The following is a 22,506-nucleotide window of genomic DNA, read 5'->3' on the forward strand; positions in this document are numbered from 1 at the left end:
CTGTGGGGACAGGGAAGTACCCAACTACGGTTGGCTCCCCGGGCTCTGCTCCCAGGACGCTCTGTGCACCACAGGCCGCGAGGACTCAAGCCGCTGCTGATTGCAACCGGGCCTCTTTCTCCACGGGACGGCTGAGGGCCTCCTGCAGGCTCCTCCTGCCGCCCTCCCAGTGCAGCTCTCGGGGCCCTCCTCCACCGGACGGTCCCTCTGCCTCCTTCTCTGGACCCCCTCCGCGTCACCGAGGACATTCCATCCTATGCCACTCCCCGCCACCCCAGTGGACGGAGAGAAACAGCTGCAGCCTGGTGCCGCCACCGCACGAAACCTGGGGAAGGGCGGGAAGCTACCGCTGGAGCGCTCACAGTCACACAGCCGACAAGTGGCAGAGCTGGGATTCGAACTCATGAGCCCTGACTCCAAAGCCCATGCTCTTTCCACTGAGCCACGCTGCTTCTCTACTTCTGTTTCAACTTCCCTTAAATGTCTGTCTCCAGGCCCTCCTCCCCATTTATATGTTCAGTTTGTGAATGCTCGAAGATCCAGGGGAGAAACACCGTGGCTTAGTGGAAAGAGCACAGGTTTGGGAGTCAGAGGATGTGAGTTCTAATCCCAGCTCCTCCACCTGTCTGCTGTGTAACCTTGGGCAAGCCACTTAACTTCTCTGTGCCTCAGTTTCCTCATCTGTAAAATGGGGATTAAGACTGTGAGCCCCACGTGGGGCAAACTGATTACCCTGTATCTACCCCAGTGCTTAGAACAGTGCTTGGCACAAAGTAAGTGCTTAACAAATACCAAATACCATAATTATTATTATTATTATCATCCAGAGACGGTGTCTAACTCCCATCTACGTATTCTTTCCCAGCACACAGTACGGTGCCCTGCACAGAGTAATTACTTAAATAAATTGTGGTATTTGTTAAGCACTTACTATGTGCAAAGCACTGTTATATGCATGGGGGGATACAAGGTGATCGGGTTGTCCCATGTGAGGCTCACAGTTTTAATCCCCATTTGACAGATGAGGTAACTGAGGCACAGAGAAGTCAAATGACTTACCCAAGATCACACAGCTGACTAGCGGCGGAGCCGGGATTAGTACCCGTGACCTCTGACTCCCAAGCCCACACTCTTTCCACTGAGCCACGCTTCATGCTCTTTGCTCTCCCCATTCCAGTCTACACTTCACTCTGCTGCCCGGATCAATTTTCTACAAAAACATTCAGGACATATCACCCTGCTCCTCAAAACACTCCAGTGGTTGCCCATCCACCTCTGCATTCAACAAAAACTCCTCACCATTGGCTATAAACCACTCCACCACCTTGCCCCCCTCCTACCTCACCTTGCTTCTCTCCTTCTACAACCCAGCCCGCACACTTCACTTCACTTCTCTAGCGCTACCCTCACTGTGCCTCAACCTCACCTATATCGCTGCTGACCCCTAGCCCACGTCCTGTCTCTGGCCTGGAATGCCCTCCCTCCTCAAATCTGACAGACAATTCCTCTGTCCCCCTTCAAACCCTTATTGAAAGCACATCTCCTCCAAGAGGGCCTCCCAGGCTAAGCCCCACTTTTCCTTATCTCCCACTCCCTTCTGCATCACCCTGACTTCCTCCTGTTGCTCTTCCCCGCTCCCAGCCCTACAGGACTTTTGTACATATCTGTAATTTTATATTTTTGATTTGATGTCTGTCTCCCTCCCTCTAGACTGTAAGCTCGTTGTGGGCAGGAAATGCGACTGATTATTGTTGTAATGTACTCTCCCAAGCGCTTAGTACAGTGCTCTGCTCACAGTAAGTGCTCAATAAATATGAATCAATGACTTCTACTACTTCTGCTAGGAGCGATGGTCCAACCCTGACATTTTCCCCTGACCGAACAGAATGGGAGACGTGGATGCTTCCACAGAGCAGGCCCAACGGCGGCCCCCACTCCTCCGCTCCCCCCCAAAAGACGACTCTTGTGGCATACTCTGTACTCTTTTAAGGGCTTAGTACAGTACTCTGCCCTCAGGAAGCTCTCGCTCAATAAATACGACTTAATGAACGCATGAACGAACGGCAGAAGGGACGTGATACCTCGGGAGCTGGAGACAGGAATGGCTTGATCTGGATGTTGGAGTCGTGGACCTTCAGATCATGGTCTCCGAGCCCCCGGGTCACGCCGATGGTGGCCATCACCCGCGCCTGGGGATGGGAAAAAAATACACGTCAGGGACAGGGAACGTACCAACCAACGCTCTGAAAGTGTGCTCTCCCAATCGCTTATACGGTACTCTGGACACAGGGCTCTGCACACAGAGAAGCAGCATGGTATAGTAAAAAAGGTGGAAGGCATAATGGATAGATTGGGGGCCTGGGAGTCAGGGGTCATGGGTTCTAATCCTGGATCCCCCCACTTGTCTGCTGTGTGACCTTGGGCAAATCAGTTCACTTCTCTGTGCCTCAGTTACCTCACCTGTAAAATGAGGATTGGGACTGTGAGCCCCATGTGGGACAGGGATTGTGCCCAACACGATTTGTCTGTATTCACCCCAGTGTTTAGAACAGTACCTGGCACAAAGAAAGCACTTAACAAATACCATTATCTGTGATGAAGATACTACTAATAATAATAATAACTGTGGAATAACTGTGGTTATTCACACCAATAACTGTGGTGCCAAGCACCGTTCTAAGCGCTGGGGTAGATACAAGCTAATCAGGTTGGCCACAGCTCAGGGCCCACACGGGGCTCACGGTAACTGGCACAGAGTAAGCTCTTAACAAATACCATAAAAAAACAAAAACACAAAAAAACACCGAGCAGGAAAGCCCAGATAGTTACGGCCACAATGGTGTTTAGTGGGAATGACCCCACCCTCCTTTTCTCTCTATGACTCAATCACTCTGGTTCCACCTCCCTCCCCCATCCAGTAGTCATGGGCAAAATAGGCTAGCCATAGATCTGGCTACTCTTCTTCTAATTTATCTCGGGGGTCACTGCACAAAGCTTTCAGACCTTCTTTACATACAATCTCCCAAAGACGTGAAAAATAATCACCGGGCATACAAAAAAGTGCACCAAAAAGGAGAGCAAAAAGTTTCAAGCCATCCAAACTAGAGCTACATAAGAATGCGAGTGAGTCTGCCAAGAGCAGTCGGTTGAGTCTCCAGGTCTCTGAATTGATCCTCCAGATACTGTGGGATAGAATTTGCTGGGATCGGGGATTGAAATTCTGCTATTCATCATCGGTAAATTGTGAACGTCACTCTCTACAAGCTACTGTCACATATGAGGTGACTTTCTGTCTCCCTTTTGATTCAAAGATCACTTTAGTGTTTTTCGGCTCAACACCGCTGAGGACTGAAGGAAAGCTCGTTGTGGGCAGGGAATGCGTCTGTTATATTGTTGTGTTGTATTCTCCCAAGTGCTTAGTACAGTGCTCTGCACACAGGAAGCGCTCAATAAATATGATTGATGGATTGAAGGCAACATTAAGCAAGGGCTGTCAGAGAGGCCTGAACCGGGAACCCACCCATCCCGTCAATTCATCTTGCTATACGATTTTAGCCACAACCTCCGCTTGCAGAACGCTTTCCAATTCCAAGTCTTAGTGATGGGGTGACCATGTTCCTTGGCCTTCCTCAGATCTGTTGCACTGTACTCTGTACTGTATCATTCTCTGTTGTATCGTACTCTCCCAAGTGCTGAGTAATAATAATAATAATGATAATAATGATGTTGGTATTTGTTAAGCACTTACTATGTACAGTGCTCTGCACACAGGAAGCGCTCAATAAATAGGACAGATTGATTGATCTCTCTCTTCGAAACCTGGGCTATGAGACCACGGTACTTTGAGGTGATTCTGATGCAGTCCAATTGCAATGAAGCACCAAATAACATAATAATAATAATGTTGGTATTTGTTAAGTGCTTACTATGTGCAGAGCACTGTTCTAAGCGCTGGGGTATATGCAGGGTAATCAGGTTGTCCCATGTGAGGCTCACAGTTAATCCCCATTTTACAGATGTGGTCACTGAGGCACAGAGAAGTTATGTGACTTGCCCACAGTCACACAGCTAACAAGTGGTAGAGCCGGGATTCGAACCCATGATCTCTGACTCCCAAGTCTGGGCTTTTTCCACTGAGCCATGCACAGGCCGGATGCAGATGGGGAAACAAGAGCAAAGTGAGCAGGCACAACTAAGTTTGTGACAAAACTCATCTTTAATCCACCCTCCTGCCAGCCAGCTAACCAGGGTAGTCTGATTAATGACCTCTGTGATAGTCTTTCAAGCTGTCAAAACCACAAAATGAGAAGCTACTGAGTGGAAAATGGTAAATTGCAACAGACATCCTGGAATTCTGTATCCCTTCAGTTCGGGGTTGAGGGGGCTGGGGTGGAGTGGGACGAGAACAAGCCTACCTTCTTGCCTTCTCCATATATAAGGGGAAACTTCAAGTCATCATCCTCGATGGTTTTGTATGCCCTGTGGGGGATAAATAACACGTTTTTAGTTATTTCAATTAGTGACCCACTGCCCCTACCGAAGAAGGTAGGGTTCTTTTCCCCCGTTCTGGAGACCTCGTCTTTTCAAACTGCCAATCATTTTCTCTATTTTTTTTTTCACTCCCTAATTGGGCTGGTGGTTTTGAAAAAGCACCACAAGGAATGAAAAGACAGATGAACTATAAAGACTCAGGGTATCCCAACATCAAACCGTCTTTGTCCCCCACGTTGCTATGAGCAGGGGTCTGGGTTTGTCAACAAGAGGGGGTGGACAGAGTCCTGGGAATGGCATTCCACGTACTGCATTCGGGGGCCAGAGACCGGGACCCTTCCCATGTTACAGGCCTCGGGCTGTGAGCCACAGCGTGACAATGGGTGAGAAGGCTGAAACGGTTCCTGGGTTTAGTTCCTCCCTCTGGGGCAGCTTACAAGAAAGCCCACTTGGTACTGTGGACAGTTTTGTTCAGGATATCTGCATTCTGCCTGACCTTGGCTGGCTAGTGAAGGTCGATGGAAAAATCCTTTGTTTCACAACAGCTTTCAAATGGCTCTCGGGCAGGGTTGCCAGCTTATCCCACAGTTTACGCCAGCCCGTCTTTCCGCCTGCCGCCCAGATGCTTTTCTACATCTGAACTGAGCAACACTGGAACCGCAAAACAAGGGGTCTGGCCAACTGGGCCTGGGACAGAGGGAAAAACTCACCCCGGGGTGAAAGGAGAGATATTTTTGGGGAAGACTCCAGAATTGGAGATGGACAAACCACTCTGAATTCGCCCAATCTTGGAAGCTAAGCAGGGTTGGGCCTGGTTAGTATGTGGATGGGAGATCGCCTGGGAATATCGGGTGCTGTAGGCTTTCCCTCTCTAGACTGTAAGCTCACTGTGGGCAAGGAACATGTCTGCCAACTTTGTTCTCTTGTACTCTCCCAAGTCCTTAGTAGAGTGTTCTGCACACAGTAAGCACACAACAGATATGATCGATTGATTGACATAAGCAATGCCCACTCCTATGTGGTGAGCCAGTGCCCATCTGGGCCTGGATTCTATCCCTGGCAGCAAGTCTGAAGGAGCCGTGTGCAGGTCCTGCCCCAGACATCAACCCTGACGTTTGTTGCCGGACTCTCCATTGGCCAACCCAACTTCCCTTGTCTACATCTTCAAAAGCCCATTCTGGATTGCTCGTCCATGAACTCGCCCCAAGTCCTCTTCCGTCTGCTGGCACTTTTGGCCTGCACGAGCTCCTGGCATCCTAAATTCCATATGTTTGGCGTCAATCAATCATTCAATCATGTTTCCTAAGTGCTTATTGGGCGCTGATGACTGCACTAAGCATTTAGGTAGTACAATTCAATTTAGTATAATATAATAGTCATCCTGGACTCATGTTCAATCTACTCTTCAGTTCCTGCTGGTTCTTTCTGCATAACATCTCCTGGATCCAGCCCCTTCTTGTTCACCCAAACAGTTACCACTGGTGGACAAGTTCTGATTATATCATCCTCATGGCTAGACTATCATCTCAGCCTCCCAGCTGGGCTCCCTGCCTCCAGCATTTCACCCGTCCAGTAATAGTAATAATAACGTTGATATTTGTTAAGCACTACGTGCCAAGCACTGTTCTAAGTGCTAAGGTAATAATAATAATAGTGTTGATATTTGTTAAGCGCTATGTGCAGAGCACTGTTCTAAGCACTGGGATAGACACAGGGTGATCAGGTTGTCCCACGTGGGGCTCACAGTTTTAATCCCCATTTTACAGATGAGACACAGAGAAGTTAAGTGACTTGCCCACAGTTACACAGCTGATAAGTGGCATAGCCGGGATTCGAACCCATGACCTCTGACTCCCAAGCCCGTGCTCTTGCCACTGAGCTATGTTAAGCACTTACTATATTCCAGGCATGATTCACAAAGCGGTGACAGGTACAGCATTGATTGGATGATAGGTATGATCTGTTTGCCTTCTATCTCGTGACCCCTGTGACCATATCGAACATATCCTATTATTTCAGGGGGAATGATATTCGTGGCGTAGTGGATAGAGCACAGGCCTGGGAGTCAGAAAGTCATGGGTTCTAATCCCAGGTCTTCCACTTCTTTGCTGTGTGACCTTGGACAAGTCACTTCACTTCTCTGGGCCTCAGTGCCCTCATCTGTAAAATGGGGATTGAGACTATGAGCACCACATGGGACAGGGACTGTATTCAACCCAATTTGCTTGTATAATAATAATAATAACAATAATAAAAAATATGGTATTTGTTAAGCGCTTACTATGTGCCAAGCACTGTTCTAAGCACTACAGTAGATACAAGGTAATCAGGTTGTCCCATGTGGGGCTCACAGTCTTAATCCCCATTTTCCAGATGAGGTAACTGAGGCACAGAGAGGTTAAGTGACTTGCTCAAAGTCACACAGCTGACAAGCAGCAAAGTCGGCATTTGAAGCCATGATCTCTGACTCCCAAGCCCGTGCTCTTTCCGCTAAACCATGCTGCTTCTTGTATCCACCCCAGCACTTAGCACAGTCCTTGGCACAGGTGTTTAACAAATACCACAATTATTATTATTATTATTGTTATTCAGCACCAATTCATGCACACACCCCTTTTTTCTCCATCTTCCCGTCTGTAAATGACTTTAGTATCTCTCTCCCTTTAGACTGTAAGCTCCTTGAGGACAGGGATCGTGCCTATTGGACTCTCCCAACCGTTTAAAACAGTGCTTTACATGTAGTAGACACTCAAATTCTACTCTAGAGAAGCAGCATGGCCTAGTGGATAGAGCACAGGCCTGGTAGTCAGAAGGTCATGGTTCTAATCCCAGCTCTACCACTTGTCTGTTGTGTGACCTTGGGCAAGTCACTTCATTTCTCTGTGTCTCAGTTCCCTCATCTGTAAAATGGGGATTAAGACTGTGAGCCCCAAGTGGGACAGGGACTGCATCCAATCCAATTTGCTTATACCCTCCTTCCCCCCGACACTTAGTACAGAGCCTGGAATACAGTAAGCACTTAAATAACATAATAATAATACTAATTATCATTAGTATTACTGATTGGTATGCTTCAATAACCACTGAGAATCAAAGTAAATCCTATCATTTTCATAAGGACCAGGGTTCTAATCCAGGCTCAGCCACTTATCTGCTGTGTGACCCTGGACAAGTCACATAACTTCTCTGTGCCTCAGTTACCTCGTCTGTAAAATGAGGATTAAGACAGTGAGCCCCATGTGGGACAGGGACTGTGTCCAACCTGATGAGCGTGTAACTACCCCAGTGCTTAGAACAGTGCTTGGCACAGAGTAAGTATACTAACGAATACCACGATTATTATCGTTCTCACCAATGGGGCTCCAAGAGAGGCACACCCGCTTGCTGCCAGCCGCCATCATGGGCCCAGGGCTGGGTATGTCACCAAACTGAGGGGCATTCGGCCAAGAGGCTGCTCTGCCTCTATTTATATTAATGTCTCATCTCCCTGTCTAGATTATAAAATCACTGTGGGCAGGGAGTGTGTCCGTTTATTGTTCTGTTGTATTTTCCCACGGGCTCAGTACAGTGCTCTGCACATAGAAAGTGCTCAATAAATAGGACTGAATGAAAGAATAGACTGGGAGCCCCGAAGGGGCCGGTGACTGGGATGGCTTTCATTATCTTGGATGTCTGCTCTGTGACCTTGGAAAAGTCACAACTTCTCTGAGCCTCCGTTACCCCATCTGGAAAATGGGGATCAAGCGTAAGCCCCATGTGGATCAGGGACTGTGTCCAACCTGATTAACTTGTATCATCCCCAGCCCTTAGAACAATGCTTCATTCATTCATTCAATAGTATTTACTGAGTGCTGTGTGCAGAGCACCGTATTAGGCGCTTGGAAAGTTCAATTCAGAAACAGATGGAGACAATCCCTACCCAAGAACGGACTGGGACATACTAAGTGCTTAACAAGTTCCATAATAATTATTATCATTGTAGAAAGTGGTAACAAACCCACAATTACTCCTAACAGCTCTCCAAGGTCGCCCAGGCTCGTCCCTCAATCCATCGATTGACCTAAAATGCCTACCTCTTCTGCCTTCTCCAATCCCCCTCCATTCAGCCTCTCCAAGCCCCCACATCCTGCTCCATTTGTGGGGGAGAGGGGTCTCTCTGGACCAGTTTTCCCTCTGCCTGAAAAGCCATTCCGGCCCACTTTTTTTTCCCTCAAAAGACTTACTGCTGTCCAGGCAGCCCGTGACCATTAAATTATGGAAATGCAAGTTACTGGAAGGAAATTAATACCAGGCATGACCGGGGGAAGACTGCTTTCTTGTGAAGTAATTACAAAATTCAAATTTGATCTCTCCCTGGCGATTCCAGAAAGTCCGCGGCTGAAGTCGCAGGCACAACAATCCCACCGGCATCCCCGCCGCTGCAGGGGTGCACGAGGCCCGCCCCGCCTCCCCGATCGGAAATACTAACAAAGGAGACTTTGAGGGTACCGTTCCCCGACTTCGGGTTAGAGGTGGCATCCGGGAGGTAAAGGCTCAGGGCTCTAATTTCCCAATTACTCTCCATCACTCTTGGAGTCACGCTGTTAGGGAAGGCAGCTTATCTGAATGACTAATAACACTAAGCTAATTAGACGGGGCGGCATGGCCGGCAGATAAATCCCAGTCTAAAAGAGGGAGGCTGCCACTTTAAATACTGCCTTGGGATGGGTGGAAAAGCTAATGAGGACTGTCAGTTGGGGCTGTTTTATTAGGTGGTCCCCTCTAGAGGATAGAGCCCGACTTTCTGTAACGGGGCTTCTGGGCTTGATTCAATAAATCAATTAATACGAAACGCAGGCGCAGCCCTGGAGTCAGCTTCATGAAGCTTTCTGCAGAATTTCTTAATCTGCTCTTCAGCCTGCTCCAACGTGGAGTCTAAGGACACCCAAAAGAGCAAGGAAGGATTAGCTAGAGGCCGCATCTGATTGGGGACTGGTTAAGGGGAGCTTTCTGGTTATTTGTCCGAGTAGGGCCCCCGAGGCGCTCCGGGCCCGTGGCCAGAGTCCTGGACACCCGGTGGGAGTGAAAGCGTCATCTTGGACTTAGCCAGACGGGCTGCGGGCCAAGTGGCTTTTTCATCACCTCCTAATAATAATAATAGTAATAACTGTGGTACTTGTTAAGCACTTCCTCTGTGCCAGGCACTGTAATGAGCGCTGGGGTGGATACAAGCAAATCAGGTTAGACACAGTCCCAGTCCCACATGGGCTACAGTCTTGCAGATGAGGGAACTGAGGCCCAGAGAAACTAAGTGACTCACCCTAAGCCTTGCTGCTTCTCTGAAACCCTCCGCCGTCCCACATGGGGACATCGGACAGAGAGCAGAGGAGCAGGCCTTGCGGCCTCCCGGGCTGGGAGTTGGGAGTGGGGGAGAGGCAAGCAGGATTGACCCCATCCAGGGCGGGGCCGACTTGATGGCACTGACCTTCCATAGCCGGCCCTGGGCTTGCCGCCTCTCTGCTTGCAAATTCCTGCCTGCCAGACACCTCGAATCCCACTGCACCTCCCCGGGCCTGTGAAGTGGACATGGCAGGAGGAAGGAAACCACTTTCTCCCTCTGCCACTCTGACTCCCTGGCTTTGTGTCCATCTTCGTGCCCGGACGTTGGGCAGCCTGGGGACAGATAGCCCGTGCCCTTCACTGTCCCGTCACCTCCTCTGGAGCTTTCGGATCCTCTCTTGGCCGCGGGGACTATAGTAATTCTGGGACTTAAGTGTTTACTATGGTGCCAAATACAGCATAGTTTAGTAGAAGCAGCGAGGCTTAGTGCGGAGAGCATGGGCCTTGGCATCAGAAGGACCTGGATTCTAATCCTGGCTCAGCCTCGTGTCTGCTGTGTGACCTTGAGAACCTCCTTAACTTCTCTGTGCCTCTGTAAAATGTAGGACAGGGACTGACAGTCTTAATTCCCATTTTACAGATGAGGTAACTGAGGCACAGAGGAAGTCAAGTAACTTGCCCCAGGTCACCCAGCAGGCAAGCGGCGGAGTAAGCGTTCAATAAATACGATTGACTGACTGACTCTCACCAGGACAGAGACGTGAGAAGGACGGGAGTGAGCCTGGTTGCACTCAGATTCCAGCTACAATCCCTTATCCCAATTTGCAATTTCCTTATCCCAAGCAGAATTATTCCATAGAGTTGTCTGAATAGGCCACCCACTAAATGACAGGGGCTTGTTTGGATGCCCCACTTCCCAAATGGAATCAAAACCATCTAGAAACTCTCTTAATCAGTTAATGGTATTTACGGAGTACTTACAATATACAGAGCACTGTAGTAAACACTTGGGAAAGGACACTACAGAAGAGCTGGCAGACGCTCTTCCCTGTCCACACGGAACTTGCCCGTCACGCTAACTTTCTCCCTCATCCAGCCCTCTCCTGGTTCAGCTCTGGCGCTATAGCAGCTTTGGAGAACCTGACCTCGAACCACAGTGCAGACAAGCCATGCCCTTTGAGCTCCGAGACCCCTCCCCACCAGGCACTGGGTGGACTAGCAGCCCTGAACAGACCCCCGCCGGGAATGGGTGGAACCCTTCTGGTGAACATGGGTCTGGGGGCCCGGGGCCACTACCCTAGTTGTGGGAAACCCACCTTCCAACTCAGGAACACAGATGCCGGCCAGCCGGCCAGTCAAGTACAGCTTGAGACGGCTTGGGGGCTTGTTCAGTAGAAGAAAGGGCTTCACTGTGGCCTACTGGTTAGGGCACGGGAGTCAGGAGGACCTGGGTTCTAATCCCAGCTCTGCTTCTTGTCTGCTGTGCCTCTTGTCTGCTTGGGCAAGACACTTCACTTCTTTGTGCCTCAATCAATGAGTTGTATTTACTGAGCACTTATTTTGTCCCAATTATCTCATCCTTAAATGGGCATTAAGATGTGGGACTTTTTTTAATGGTATTTCTTAAGTACTTACTGTGTGTACAGCACTTCTACTGTAGTAAGCACTGGGGTGGATACAAGTAAATTGGGTTGGACACAGTCCCTGTCCCATGTGGGGCTCACAATCTCAATCCCCATTTTACAGATGAGGTACCTGAGGTCCAGAGAAGTGAAGTGACTTGCCCAAGGTCACACAGCAGAAAAGTGGTGGGGCCAGGATTAGAACCCATGACCGTCTGACTTCTAGGCCCAGGCTCTATGCTCAAATCCCATTTTGCTCAAATCCACCCCAAAGCTTAATACAGTGCTTGGCACATTATTATTATTATTATTTTGGGATAGAGTGCTAGTGACAGAAAGTCTCCACAACCAAAGGGAGCAGAGGGGATGTGGGGTTTGAATTGAGACCCCCACATGAGAACAACATGAGAACAACAACAACAACAACAACATCCCTATTTATTCTGTTAATGAGATGTACATTACCTTGATTGTATTTATTTGCTATTTTAATGAGATGTTCATCCCCTTGATTCTATTTATTGCTATTGTTTTTGTCTGTCTGTCTCCCCCGATTAGACTGTAAGCCCGTCAAAGGGCAGGGACTGTCTCTGTTACTGATTTGTACATTCCAAGCGCTTAGTACAGTGCTCTGCACATAGTAAGCGCTCAATAAATACTATTGAATGAATGAATGAACAACGGCTGTACATCCAGCACCAGGCAGGGAAAGCCTGGGGCCGGGGAGGGAGGTGAGGACCGGGGTGAGATGCAGAAAAGCAGGAACATAGACGTGCGGTCTAGTGGAAAGAGCACGGGACGGGGACTCGGAGGACTTGAATTCTAATTCCAGCTCTGCCACCTATCTGCTGTTTGACCCTGGGGAAGTCACTTCACTTCTGTGTGCCTCACCAGCAAAATGGGAATTCAATCCCTGTTCTTTCTCCTATTTAGACTGTGAGCCCCATGTGGGACCTGATTATTTTGCATCTATCTCAGGGATTATCTCAGTTCTGCCACTTGTCTGTTGTGTTACTTTGGGCAAGTCACTTCACTTCTCTGTGCCTCAGTTATCTCATCTGTAAAATGAGGATGAAGACCGTGAGCCCCATGGGGCCAGGGACTGTTTCCAACCCAATATGATCGTGTCCACTCCAGAGCTCAGAACAGTGCTTGGCACACAGTAAGAACTTAACAAATGACCCAATTATTATTATTATTATGTTGCTTGGGACCAAGTAAGCGCTTAACAAATTCCACAATTATTATTATTATTATTACTATTACTTGGGCCTTTCTGGGCTTTCAGTGGGGGTTGGAACAACACAAATCTCTGGAACAGTAACTGCCTTGCTGGGCCGTGGGCAGTTTGCCAAGGCTGCTGCAGTCACCGGAAACTCTGCAGACCAAGCTAGTGTAGAACCTGTCACGGGAGGGGGAAGCAAGGGGTAGCTGAAGACGCAGATTTCCTTAGGACAGTCCTGGAGACAATATCCTTTCTGTAATCTAAATAAGTTGGGCCAAGCAATTCACTGATGAGGCTTCAGGAAAGCCCGAGAGTTTGGAAACACAGAGAAGTAGCGTGGCCTAGGAGAAAGAGCATGGGCCTGGAAGTCAGAGGACCTGGGTTCTAATCCTGGCTCCGTCATTTGTCTGCTATGTGATTTTGGGCAAGTTGTTTCACTTCTCTGGGCCTCAATTCCCTCATCTGCATAATGGGGATTCAATCCCTGTTCTCCCTCCTACTCAGGTTGTGAGCTCCATGTAGGATCCGATTATCTTGTATCTACCCCACTACTTAGAAGAGCGTTAAATCAAGGGCCTGGGAGTCAGAAGGCCATCCTTCTAATCCTGCCTCTGCCATTTGTCTGCTGTGTGACCTTGGGCAAGTCACTTAACTTCTCTGTCCCTCAATTACCTCATCTGCAAAATAGGCATTGAGATGGTAAATCCCATGTGGGTCAGGACCTGTGTCCAACCTGATATGCTTGTATCCACCCCAGCACTTAGTAAAGTGCCTGGCATAGAAAGCGCTTAAAAAAATACCATAATTATTATTATTATTGGTAAGCGCCTAACCAAAACCACTTACATTATTATCATCATCCAACTGCTGGTGCCTATTTACCCTCTAGACTGTAAGTTCCTTGTGGGCAGGGAACGCTTCTACCAATTCTGTTATAATGTACTCTCCCAAGTGCTTAGTACAGTGCTCTGCACATACTAAGTGCTCAATAAATACTTTTAAAAATGGTATTTGTTAAGCACTTACTAAGTGCCAGGCACTATACCAAGCTCTGGGGTAGATACAAGCTAGTCAGGCAGGACAAAGTCCCTATCCCACATGGGGCTCTCAGTCTTCATTCCCATTTTGCAGATGCACTGATTGATGGCAGTCTCCCTTCAGCACAGGACTACTACCCTGATCTTCTTCTTCTCAACCCCTCCTTTCCTCTCATTCTCGTCCAGGAGAGGTGGGAGCCAAATGCTTCATCCAACTGACTCGGGAAATCTTCAGATGCTCCCTCGGGAGAAGCATGCAAGGAAATCAGCCCTCTCAAAAGCCACCCACATGCATTCGCTCCCGGATGTTGGTTTTCAGGAAACTCACCGATGGAAAAAACAAAATAAAAACCTCCTTCCTGACTCTCTGAGAGCTATATTTGCCATCTGACCATGACTTAACCTGAAATGACTTTGAGCAGGCCAGCGTGGAGGCCGGGGTTTCCTGGCGAAGGGGTCCTGGGGACTGATCTTCACCCAGGGGAAGTGAAAGCAGTGGAAGGGAGAAGTGGAGGACAACGGGAGGAAAATAATGAGAGAGGCAAAGGGGCAAGGAAAAAAAAACCCAAAAACCCCTCAAACAGCCCCTCACCTTCTACCTTCTTCCATCCCCTCCACTATACCGAGACTGCTCTCTCTAAGGTCACCCATGACTTCCTTCTTGCCAAATCCAATGGCTCCTACTCTATTCTAATCCTTCTTGACCTCTCAGCTGCCTTTGACACTGTCGACCATCCCCTTCTCCTCTACACCTTATCTCACCTTGGCTTCATGGACTCTGTCCTCTCCCGGTTCTCCTCTTATCTCTCTGGCTGGTCATTCTCAGTCTCCATCGCAGGCTCCTCCTCCCCCCCCCATCCTCTAACTGTTGGGGTTCCTCAAGGGTCAGTTCTCGGCCCTCTTCTGTTCTCCATCTACACACACTCCCTCGGTGAACTCATCCGCTCTCACGGCTTCAACTATCACCTCTATGCAGATGACACACAGCTCTACATCTCCAGCCCGTCCTCTCCCCCTCCCTTCGGGCTCGTATCTCCTCCCACCTCCGGGACGTCTCTACCTGGATGTCTGCCCGCCACCTGCCCGTCAGAAGCAGCGTGGCACAGTGGAAAGAGCACGGGCTTTGGAGTCAGGGCTCATGAGTTCGAATCCCAGCTCTGCCACTTGTCAGCTGTGTGACTGTGGGCAAGTCACTTAAGTTCTCTGTGCCTCAGTTCCCTCATCTGTAAAATGGGGATTAAGACTGCGAGCCCCACGTGGGACAACCTGATTCCCTTGTGTCTACCCCAGCGCTTAGAACAGTGCTCGGCACATAGTAAGCGCTTAACAAATACCAACATTATTATTATTATTACCTAAAACTTAACATGACCAAAACTGAGCTCATCTTCCCTCCCAAGCCCTGTCCTCTCCCAGATTTCCCTATCACTGTGGATGGTACGACCATCCTTCCCGTCTCTCAGGCCCACAACCTCAGTGTCATCTTTGACTTGGCTCTCTCGTTTACCCCACACATCCGATCCGTCACCGAAACCTGCCAGTCTCACCTTTATAATATCGCCAAGATCCGCTCTTTCCTCTCCACCCAAATGGCTATCTTACTGCTACAGCTCTCGTAATATCCAGGCTAGATTACTGTGTCAGCCTGCTCTCTGATCTCCCTCCCTCCTCTCTCTCCCCACTCCAGTCTATTCTTCACTCTGCTGCCTGGCTCATCTTCCTGCAGAAATGCTCTGGGCATGTCACTCCCCTTCTTAAAAACCTCCAGTGGTTGCCTATTGACCTCCGCACAAAACAAAAACTTCTCACTCTAGGCTTCAAGGCTCTCCATTACCTTGTCCCCTCCTACCTCTTCTCCCTTCTCTCTTTCTATTGCCCACCCCGCACGCTCAGCCGCCCACCTCCTCACTGTCCCCCGTTCTCGCCTATCCCGCCATCGACCCCCGGGCCATGTCCTCCTGCGGTCCTGGAACGCCCTCCCTCCTCACCTCCGCCAAACTAATTCTCTTCCCCTCTTCAAAACCCTACTTAGAGCTCACCTCCTCTAAGAGGCCTTCCCAGACTGAGCTCCCCCTTTCCCTCTGCTCCCTCTACGCCCCCCCTCCACTTCTCTGCAGCTAAACCCTCTTCCTCTTCTCCCCCCTTTCCCTCTGCTCCTCCCCCTCTCCTGCAGCTAAATCCTCTTCCCCCCACCTCCCATCCCATCCCCTCAGCACTGTACTCGTCCACTCAACTGCATATATCTTCATTACCCTATTTATTTTGTTAATGAGTTGTACGTCACCTTGATTCTATTTATTTGCTACTGTTTTAATGAGATGTTCTTCCCCATGATTCTATTTATTGCCATTGTTCTTGTCTGTCTCCCCCGATTAGACTGTAAGCCTGTCAAAGGGCAGGGACTGTCTCTATCTGTTACTGATTTGTACATTCCAAGTGCTTAGTACAGTGCTCTGCACATAGTAAGCGCTCAATAAATACTACTGAATGAATGAATGAATACCTTCCCCAAAGCGACCCGTACAGGAGCTAAGACTGAAGAATGGGGGGCGGCGGGAGAATGTGACTGTCCAAAGTTCTGGGGGATGAAGTGAGTAGGATGTCTCAGGCTAAATAATAATAATTATGGTATTTGTTAAGTGCTTATTATGTGCCAAGCACTGCTCTAAGCGCTGGGGTAGATACAAGTAATCAGGTTGTCACATGTGGGGCTGTGAACCCCATTTTATAGATGAGGTAACTGAGGCACAAAGAAGTGAAACGGCTTGTCCAAGGTCACCCAGCAGATGCATGGTGAACCCGGGATTAGAACCCACCTCCTCTGACTCCCAGGCCTGGGCTTTTGCCACTAAGCCGCGCTGCTTCTCTTCCCAATGACAATGACTTGCCAATGAGCGAACGATCAATCAATGACTTGTGTTGCGCGCTTAGATGGTGTGGAGTCAGGGAGGGTGCCATACATGAGCAGACCTGATCTCTGCCCTGGAGGCGATTCCGAGCCAGCGATGGGGCAGCTGGTTGGGGGTTGGGAGGGGCGGGGACGACAGTCCATGCATCACTCTGCTGCCCACATCATTTTTCTGGAAAAAGCATTCAGTCCACATCACCCCGCTCTTCAAAAACCTCCAGTAGTTGCCCATCCACCTCCACCTTAAACACCTCTTGATCATCGGCCTTAAGGCACTCAATCACCTTGCCCCCTCCTACCTTACCTTACTCATCTCCTACTACCACCCAGCCGTACACTCCGCTCCTCTCATGCCAATCAACCCCATGTACCCCAATCAACTATCTTGCTCCGACCACTTACCCACATCTACCCTAGGGTTTAGAACTTTCTCCCTTTCCAGTTCAATCTCCCCAACTTCAAAATGCTAAAATCTCATCTCCAAGAAGTCTTACCTAAGCCCTCATTTCTCGGATTTGCCATTGCCTCTGTCCTTGGATCTTGAGAAGCAGCCTGGTGTATAGGCTACAGCAGGGGCCTGGGAATCAGAAGGTCATGGGTTCTAACCCCGGCTCTGCCACTTGTCTGCTGTGTGACCTTAGGCAAGTCACTTCACTGTGCCTCAGTTACCTCATCTATAAAATGGGGATTGATACGGTGAGCCCAATGTGGGAAATGGACTACATCCAACCTGATTTGCTTGTATCCACCCCAGCACTTAATATAGTGCCTGGCACATAGTAAATGCTTAACAAATACCACGAATATTGTTATCATCTGCACCCCTTAAGCACCTGTTAGTCACCCCAAAGCATTTATATACTTGTTACACTCTCCCATTTCCCCTACCTGTAATTTACTTTAATGTCTGTATGTCCCTCTAGATAGTAGGCTTGTGGGCAGGGATCCTATCTACCAACTCTATTGTTTTACACTCTAATCAATCTTATTCTTTGATCATTTACTGTATGCAGAACACTGTACTACAACCTTGGGAGAGTAGAACAGTGCCCAGCACTTAGAACAGTACCTGGCACACAGGAAGTGCTTAACAAATATCACTGTAATAATTATTACAAGATAACAGAGTTGGTAGGCACATTCCCTGCCCACAATGAGTTTACAGTCTAGATGGGGAGACAGACATTAATAATAATAATAGTATTTGTTAAGTGCTTACTATCTGTCAAGCACAGTTCTAAATTCTAGGGAAGATACAGGATAATCAGGTTGGACTATGTCCCCGTCCCACATGAGGCTCACAGTCTAGGTAGGAGGGTATAGGATTTAACTCCCATTTCACAGATGAGGTAACTGAAGCACAGAGAAGTGAAGTGAGTTGCCCAAGGTCACATAAGAGACAAGTGGTGGAGCTGGAATTAGAACCCAGGTCTTCTGACTCTCAAGCCCAGGCTCCTTCCACTAGACCATGCTGCTTCTCCAATAATATAAATACATTATGGCTACATACCTAAGTGCTGGGAGGCTGAGGGAGGGGTGACTAAAGGGTGCAAATTCAAGTCCAAGGACAGTGCAGAAGAGAGTGAGAGAAGAGGAAAATGTGGACTTAGTCAGGGAAGCAGCTTGGCCTATGGCAAGAAAACGGGCTTGGGAGTCAGAGGTCAGGGATTCTAATCCCAGCTCCACCACTTGTCTGCTTTGTGAGCTTGGGCAACTCAGTTAACTCTTCTATGGCTCAGTTCATCTGTAAATTGGGGATTAAGAGTGTGAGCCTCATGTGAGACAGGGATTGGGTCCAACCTGATTACCTTGTATCTACCCTAGTGCTCAGAACACTGCTTAGCACACAGTAAGCACTTTACAAATATAATAATTATTATTAACTCTTGGAGGAGATGTGTTTTTAATAAGGCCTTGAAGGCGACGAGTATGATCATTTGTTAGATATGAGGAAAAAGTTCCAGGCCAGAGGCAGGACGTCAAATTCACAGAGGGAGATGGAGAGTGGGGAGTACAAACATGAATTCTGGAGGAGGAAAGTTGGTCATATGTTCTTTGCAACTTTACAAGTTTCTCACACCCTAACTACATGGCTTTTATTCCTTCTCACTTTCGCACAGTCCCATTTTAAGAATCAAATGGTGAAAGATTAGCCAATCTCTTTGACTGCCCTACCAATCAGTTCCGGGAATTAACTGTGAAGTTCATTCATTTAATAGTATTTATTGAGCGCTTACTATATGCAAAGCACTGTACTATGCGATTGGAATATACAATTGGGCAACAGATAGAGACAATCCCTGTCCAGTGACTGGCTCACAGTCTAAACAGGGGAGACAGACAGCAAAGCAAAACAGAACAAAACAAGATATCATCAAGATAAATAGAATCAAGGAGATATACACCTCATTAACAAAATAAATAGGGTAATAAATAATATATTTCCCCTCCCTCTTCTCTCTGTCTCAACTATACAGTTGGCTGTGCTCCCCATAAACACCAAGGTCAGCCCCACAGCACTTGTGTACTTATACGCTACCATTTCCTCTATCGACAATTTAGTTTAATATCTGCCTCTCCCCCTGTAGACGCAGGTCCCCTTATTCCCGGCTGAATCCGCCGCCACATGGACTCAGGATCTCCTCTCCCTTGGAGCGGAGCCTTGGACCGCCCGTCCCTTATTCCCGGCTAGCTCTTTGGCTGCTGATCGCCTACTCATCGACGCTGGGACCGCCTCTCCTTGGGAGTTGAGCCTTGGACCACCCGTCACCTTCTTCCCGGCTGAATCTGCCACCACATGGACTCGGGATCTCCTTTCCCTTGGAGCGGAGCCTTGGACCGCCTGTCCCTTATTCCCGGCCAGCTCTTTGGCTGCTGATCGCCGACTCATCGACACTGGGACCACCTCTCCTTGGGAGCCGCACCTTGGACCACCCGTCCCCTTCTTTCCGGCTGGATCCGCCCCCAAGAGGGCTAGGGATCTCCGCTCCCTTGGAGCTGAGCCTTGGACCACCGGTCCCTTTCTTCCCGGCTGAATCCGCCACCACATGGACTCGGGATCTCCTCTCCCTTGGAGCGGAGCCTTGGACTGCAAGTCCCTTATGCCCGGTTAGCTCTTTGGCTGCCGATCGCCGACACATCGATGCTGGGACCGCCTCTCCTTGGGAGCTGCGCCTTGGACCGCCCATCCCCTTCTTCCTGGCTGGATCCGCTGCCACGAGGGCTTGGGATCTCCTCTCCCTTGGAGCCGAACCTTGTTCTGTCCGTCCCTTATTCCTAGCTAGCTCTTTGGCTGCCAATCGCCGACTCATCTGCGCCGCGACTGCCTCTCCTTTGGAGCTGCGCCTTGGACCGCTGGTCCCTATTCCCGGCTGAACCTTTCTCCTCCAGTCATCGCCGCTAAGTCGACTCGGGATCTCTGCTTCCTTGGAGCCATGCTATCAGTCCTCGATGACCTGCCCCTGGGCTTACAGTCAACTCTCCAACCCGGACTTCTGCACCCCTGCTCAAGGACTCCGACACTGAGGACCACCCCTCATCTGCTCCCCATGCCACCGCAGCCACGAATAGCTCCCAGATCTCCCCACAACTCTCCCTGACCCTCGTAGCCGGTCCTGGTTGCAAACCCGAGCCTCAGAACTCTATTCTCCCCAGCACCACCCCCACCTCCCCTCCATCCCCGCAAGAGTCGTGGGACACTGTGCTCCCCTACTCGGGCCTCGGGACATTGTGCTCCCCTGCTTGGGCCTTGGGACATTGGGCTCCCCCGCTCGGGCCTTAGGACATTGTGCTCCTCTGCTCGGGCCTCGGGACATTGTGCTCCCCTGCTCCTCCCACCCCGGGCCTTGGGACATTGTGCTCCCTAACCGCCCTCCCCCCACTTCGCCCGGAAGCGGCCATCTTTGGGATGCCCTCACTCCCTCATCCCCCATGAGGTGATTTCCCCCGCCTCCCCTTCCCCGGGCAACATTGTCCTTGTTCTCACTGTGTTACCTTACCTTAGCCGCCACCTACGCCCGAAACCCACATCGGACATCCTCAGGGCTCCCACCGCCACCTCAGAGACCATGAGCCCCAGGTCTCTCCCTGTCTCTAGCCTTTTGACTTTGATTTCGATCAGGTCGACCCTTAGTCAAGTCAACACTCGACCCTGGTCATCACCCGCTTATTAATAATATTTTATTGTATCATGTTACTATATTACTGCTTTCGCATGTTATCATTAATTTTTGTCAGTGCTGCCACCTACCTCTCTGGCCTCACCATGTCCTTCACCCCCCCTCCTCCCATCTGCCCCTCCCAATCCTCTCCTTCCCCTCTCTCTCCCAGCTCTTTCCTGCTCTCTCCTCTGCCTCCTCCCCTCCTCCCCTCCCCAGAACCCCACTTTACCAGCACCACCCCTCTTCCCCATCTCCCTACACTCCTCCCCACCAAACTCCCTCCTCTCACCCTCCCCCCTTCCCTCTTCCCCATCCACGCCCCATCCCAGTCCTCCTGTCCCACCGCCACCCCTCATCCCCCTCTCCCCGTCCAGGGCCTCGCCACCTCGTTCCCATCCCAACCCTCCCATCCCGCCGCTCTCCCCCTTTATCTCCCCCTGCACCCACAGCTATTTTCAAGTGTGGCCTCTGGAATCCCCGCTCCATTACAGGTAAACTACCTTTCATCCTTGACCTTTTCCTTTCCTGCTCTCTCCTCCTCCTCGCCCTTACGGAGACCTGGCTCACTCCTGAAGACACGGTCTCCACCGCTGCTCTCTCCAGCGGAGGCCTCTCCTTCTCCCACTCCCCCAGACTCACCGGAAAGGGAGGAGGCGTCGGCTTCCTCCTCTCACCTTGATGCCGCTTCCGCACTATCCCTCCTCCCCCTTTCCTCTCCTTCCCCTCCTTCGAAGCCCATATCATTCGCCTCTACCACCCCCTCCAGATACTTGTAGCCGTCATCTACCGCCCTCCTGGTCCCACCACCGACTTCTTCAACCACCTTGACCCCTTTCTCACCTTCCTTCTCTCCTCTCTGCCCACTCTGATCCTTGGAGACTTCAACATCCACATAGATGTACCCGGTGACTCCTCTGCTGCCCGCCTGCTATCCCTCCTTGACTCTACCAATCTCCTGCTCCACCATACTGCGCCCACTCACCGACTCGGTCACACCCTCGATCTCGTCATCTCCTACCGCTGCACTATCTCCTCCCTGACCAACTCTGAAATTCCTCTCTCAGACCATAACCTTCTCACCTGCCTCCTCTCTCACACTCTCTCCCCCTGCAAATCTGTACTACTCCCCCACAGAGACCTCCGCTCTCTTGATCCCATCCGTCTCTCCAAAAGCATCTCTCCCCACCTTGCCCCCCGTCCTCTCTTCCCACTCTCGATGATCAGGTCTCCGCTCTCAACTCCACCCTCTCTACTCATCTCGACTCATTCGCCCCCCTTTCCCTCCGCCGTTCTCGCTCCACTAACCCACAGCCCTGGGTCACTGCCTCTATCCGCCTCCTACGCTCTTATGCTCGAGCTGCCGAGCGCTGCTGGCGAAGGTCCAAGCACCAAGCTGACCTTATCCATTTCAACTTTATCCTTTCCTGCCTCAACTCTGCCCCCTCCTCCGCCAGGCAAAACTACTTTTCTTCCCTCATTGACACCCATGCCCATCACCCCCGCCAATTGTTCCGGAGCTTTAATTCTCTCCTCAGGCCCCCTGTTCCTCCCCCTCCCCCATCCCTCACCCCCAATGATCTGGCCACCTACTTCATCACGAAAATTAACACAGTCGGGTCAGAGCTCCCCGAAGTCACCCCTCCCCCTTCCGTCTCCTCCCTCCTCCCAACCCTCTCCCATGCTTTCCCTTTTTTCCCTGTAGTATCCTCAGAGGAGATCTCCTCCCTCCTCGCAAGTGCCACCC

General features: G+C 50.1%; 1 protein-coding gene across 1 annotated transcript in view; it reads right to left on the minus strand.

Moving 5' to 3' along the window:
• The window catches only part of PPM1H (protein phosphatase, Mg2+/Mn2+ dependent 1H), a 258,156-nt gene that overhangs the window by 19,178 nt on the left and 216,472 nt on the right, over nucleotides 1-22,506 (minus strand). The window contains exons 8-9 of the mRNA XM_029057431.2: nucleotides 4,416-4,479; nucleotides 2,082-2,189 (exon numbers count right to left, since the gene is read on the minus strand). Coding sequence (XP_028913264.1) covers nucleotides 2,082-2,189; nucleotides 4,416-4,479 — 172 coding nt within the window. The remainder of the gene's footprint in view (nucleotides 1-2,081; nucleotides 2,190-4,415; nucleotides 4,480-22,506) is intronic.

This window comes from Ornithorhynchus anatinus, chromosome 2 (assembly GCF_004115215.2).
Source record: "Ornithorhynchus anatinus isolate Pmale09 chromosome 2, mOrnAna1.pri.v4, whole genome shotgun sequence".
NCBI classification, from domain to species: domain Eukaryota; kingdom Metazoa; phylum Chordata; class Mammalia; order Monotremata; family Ornithorhynchidae; genus Ornithorhynchus; species Ornithorhynchus anatinus.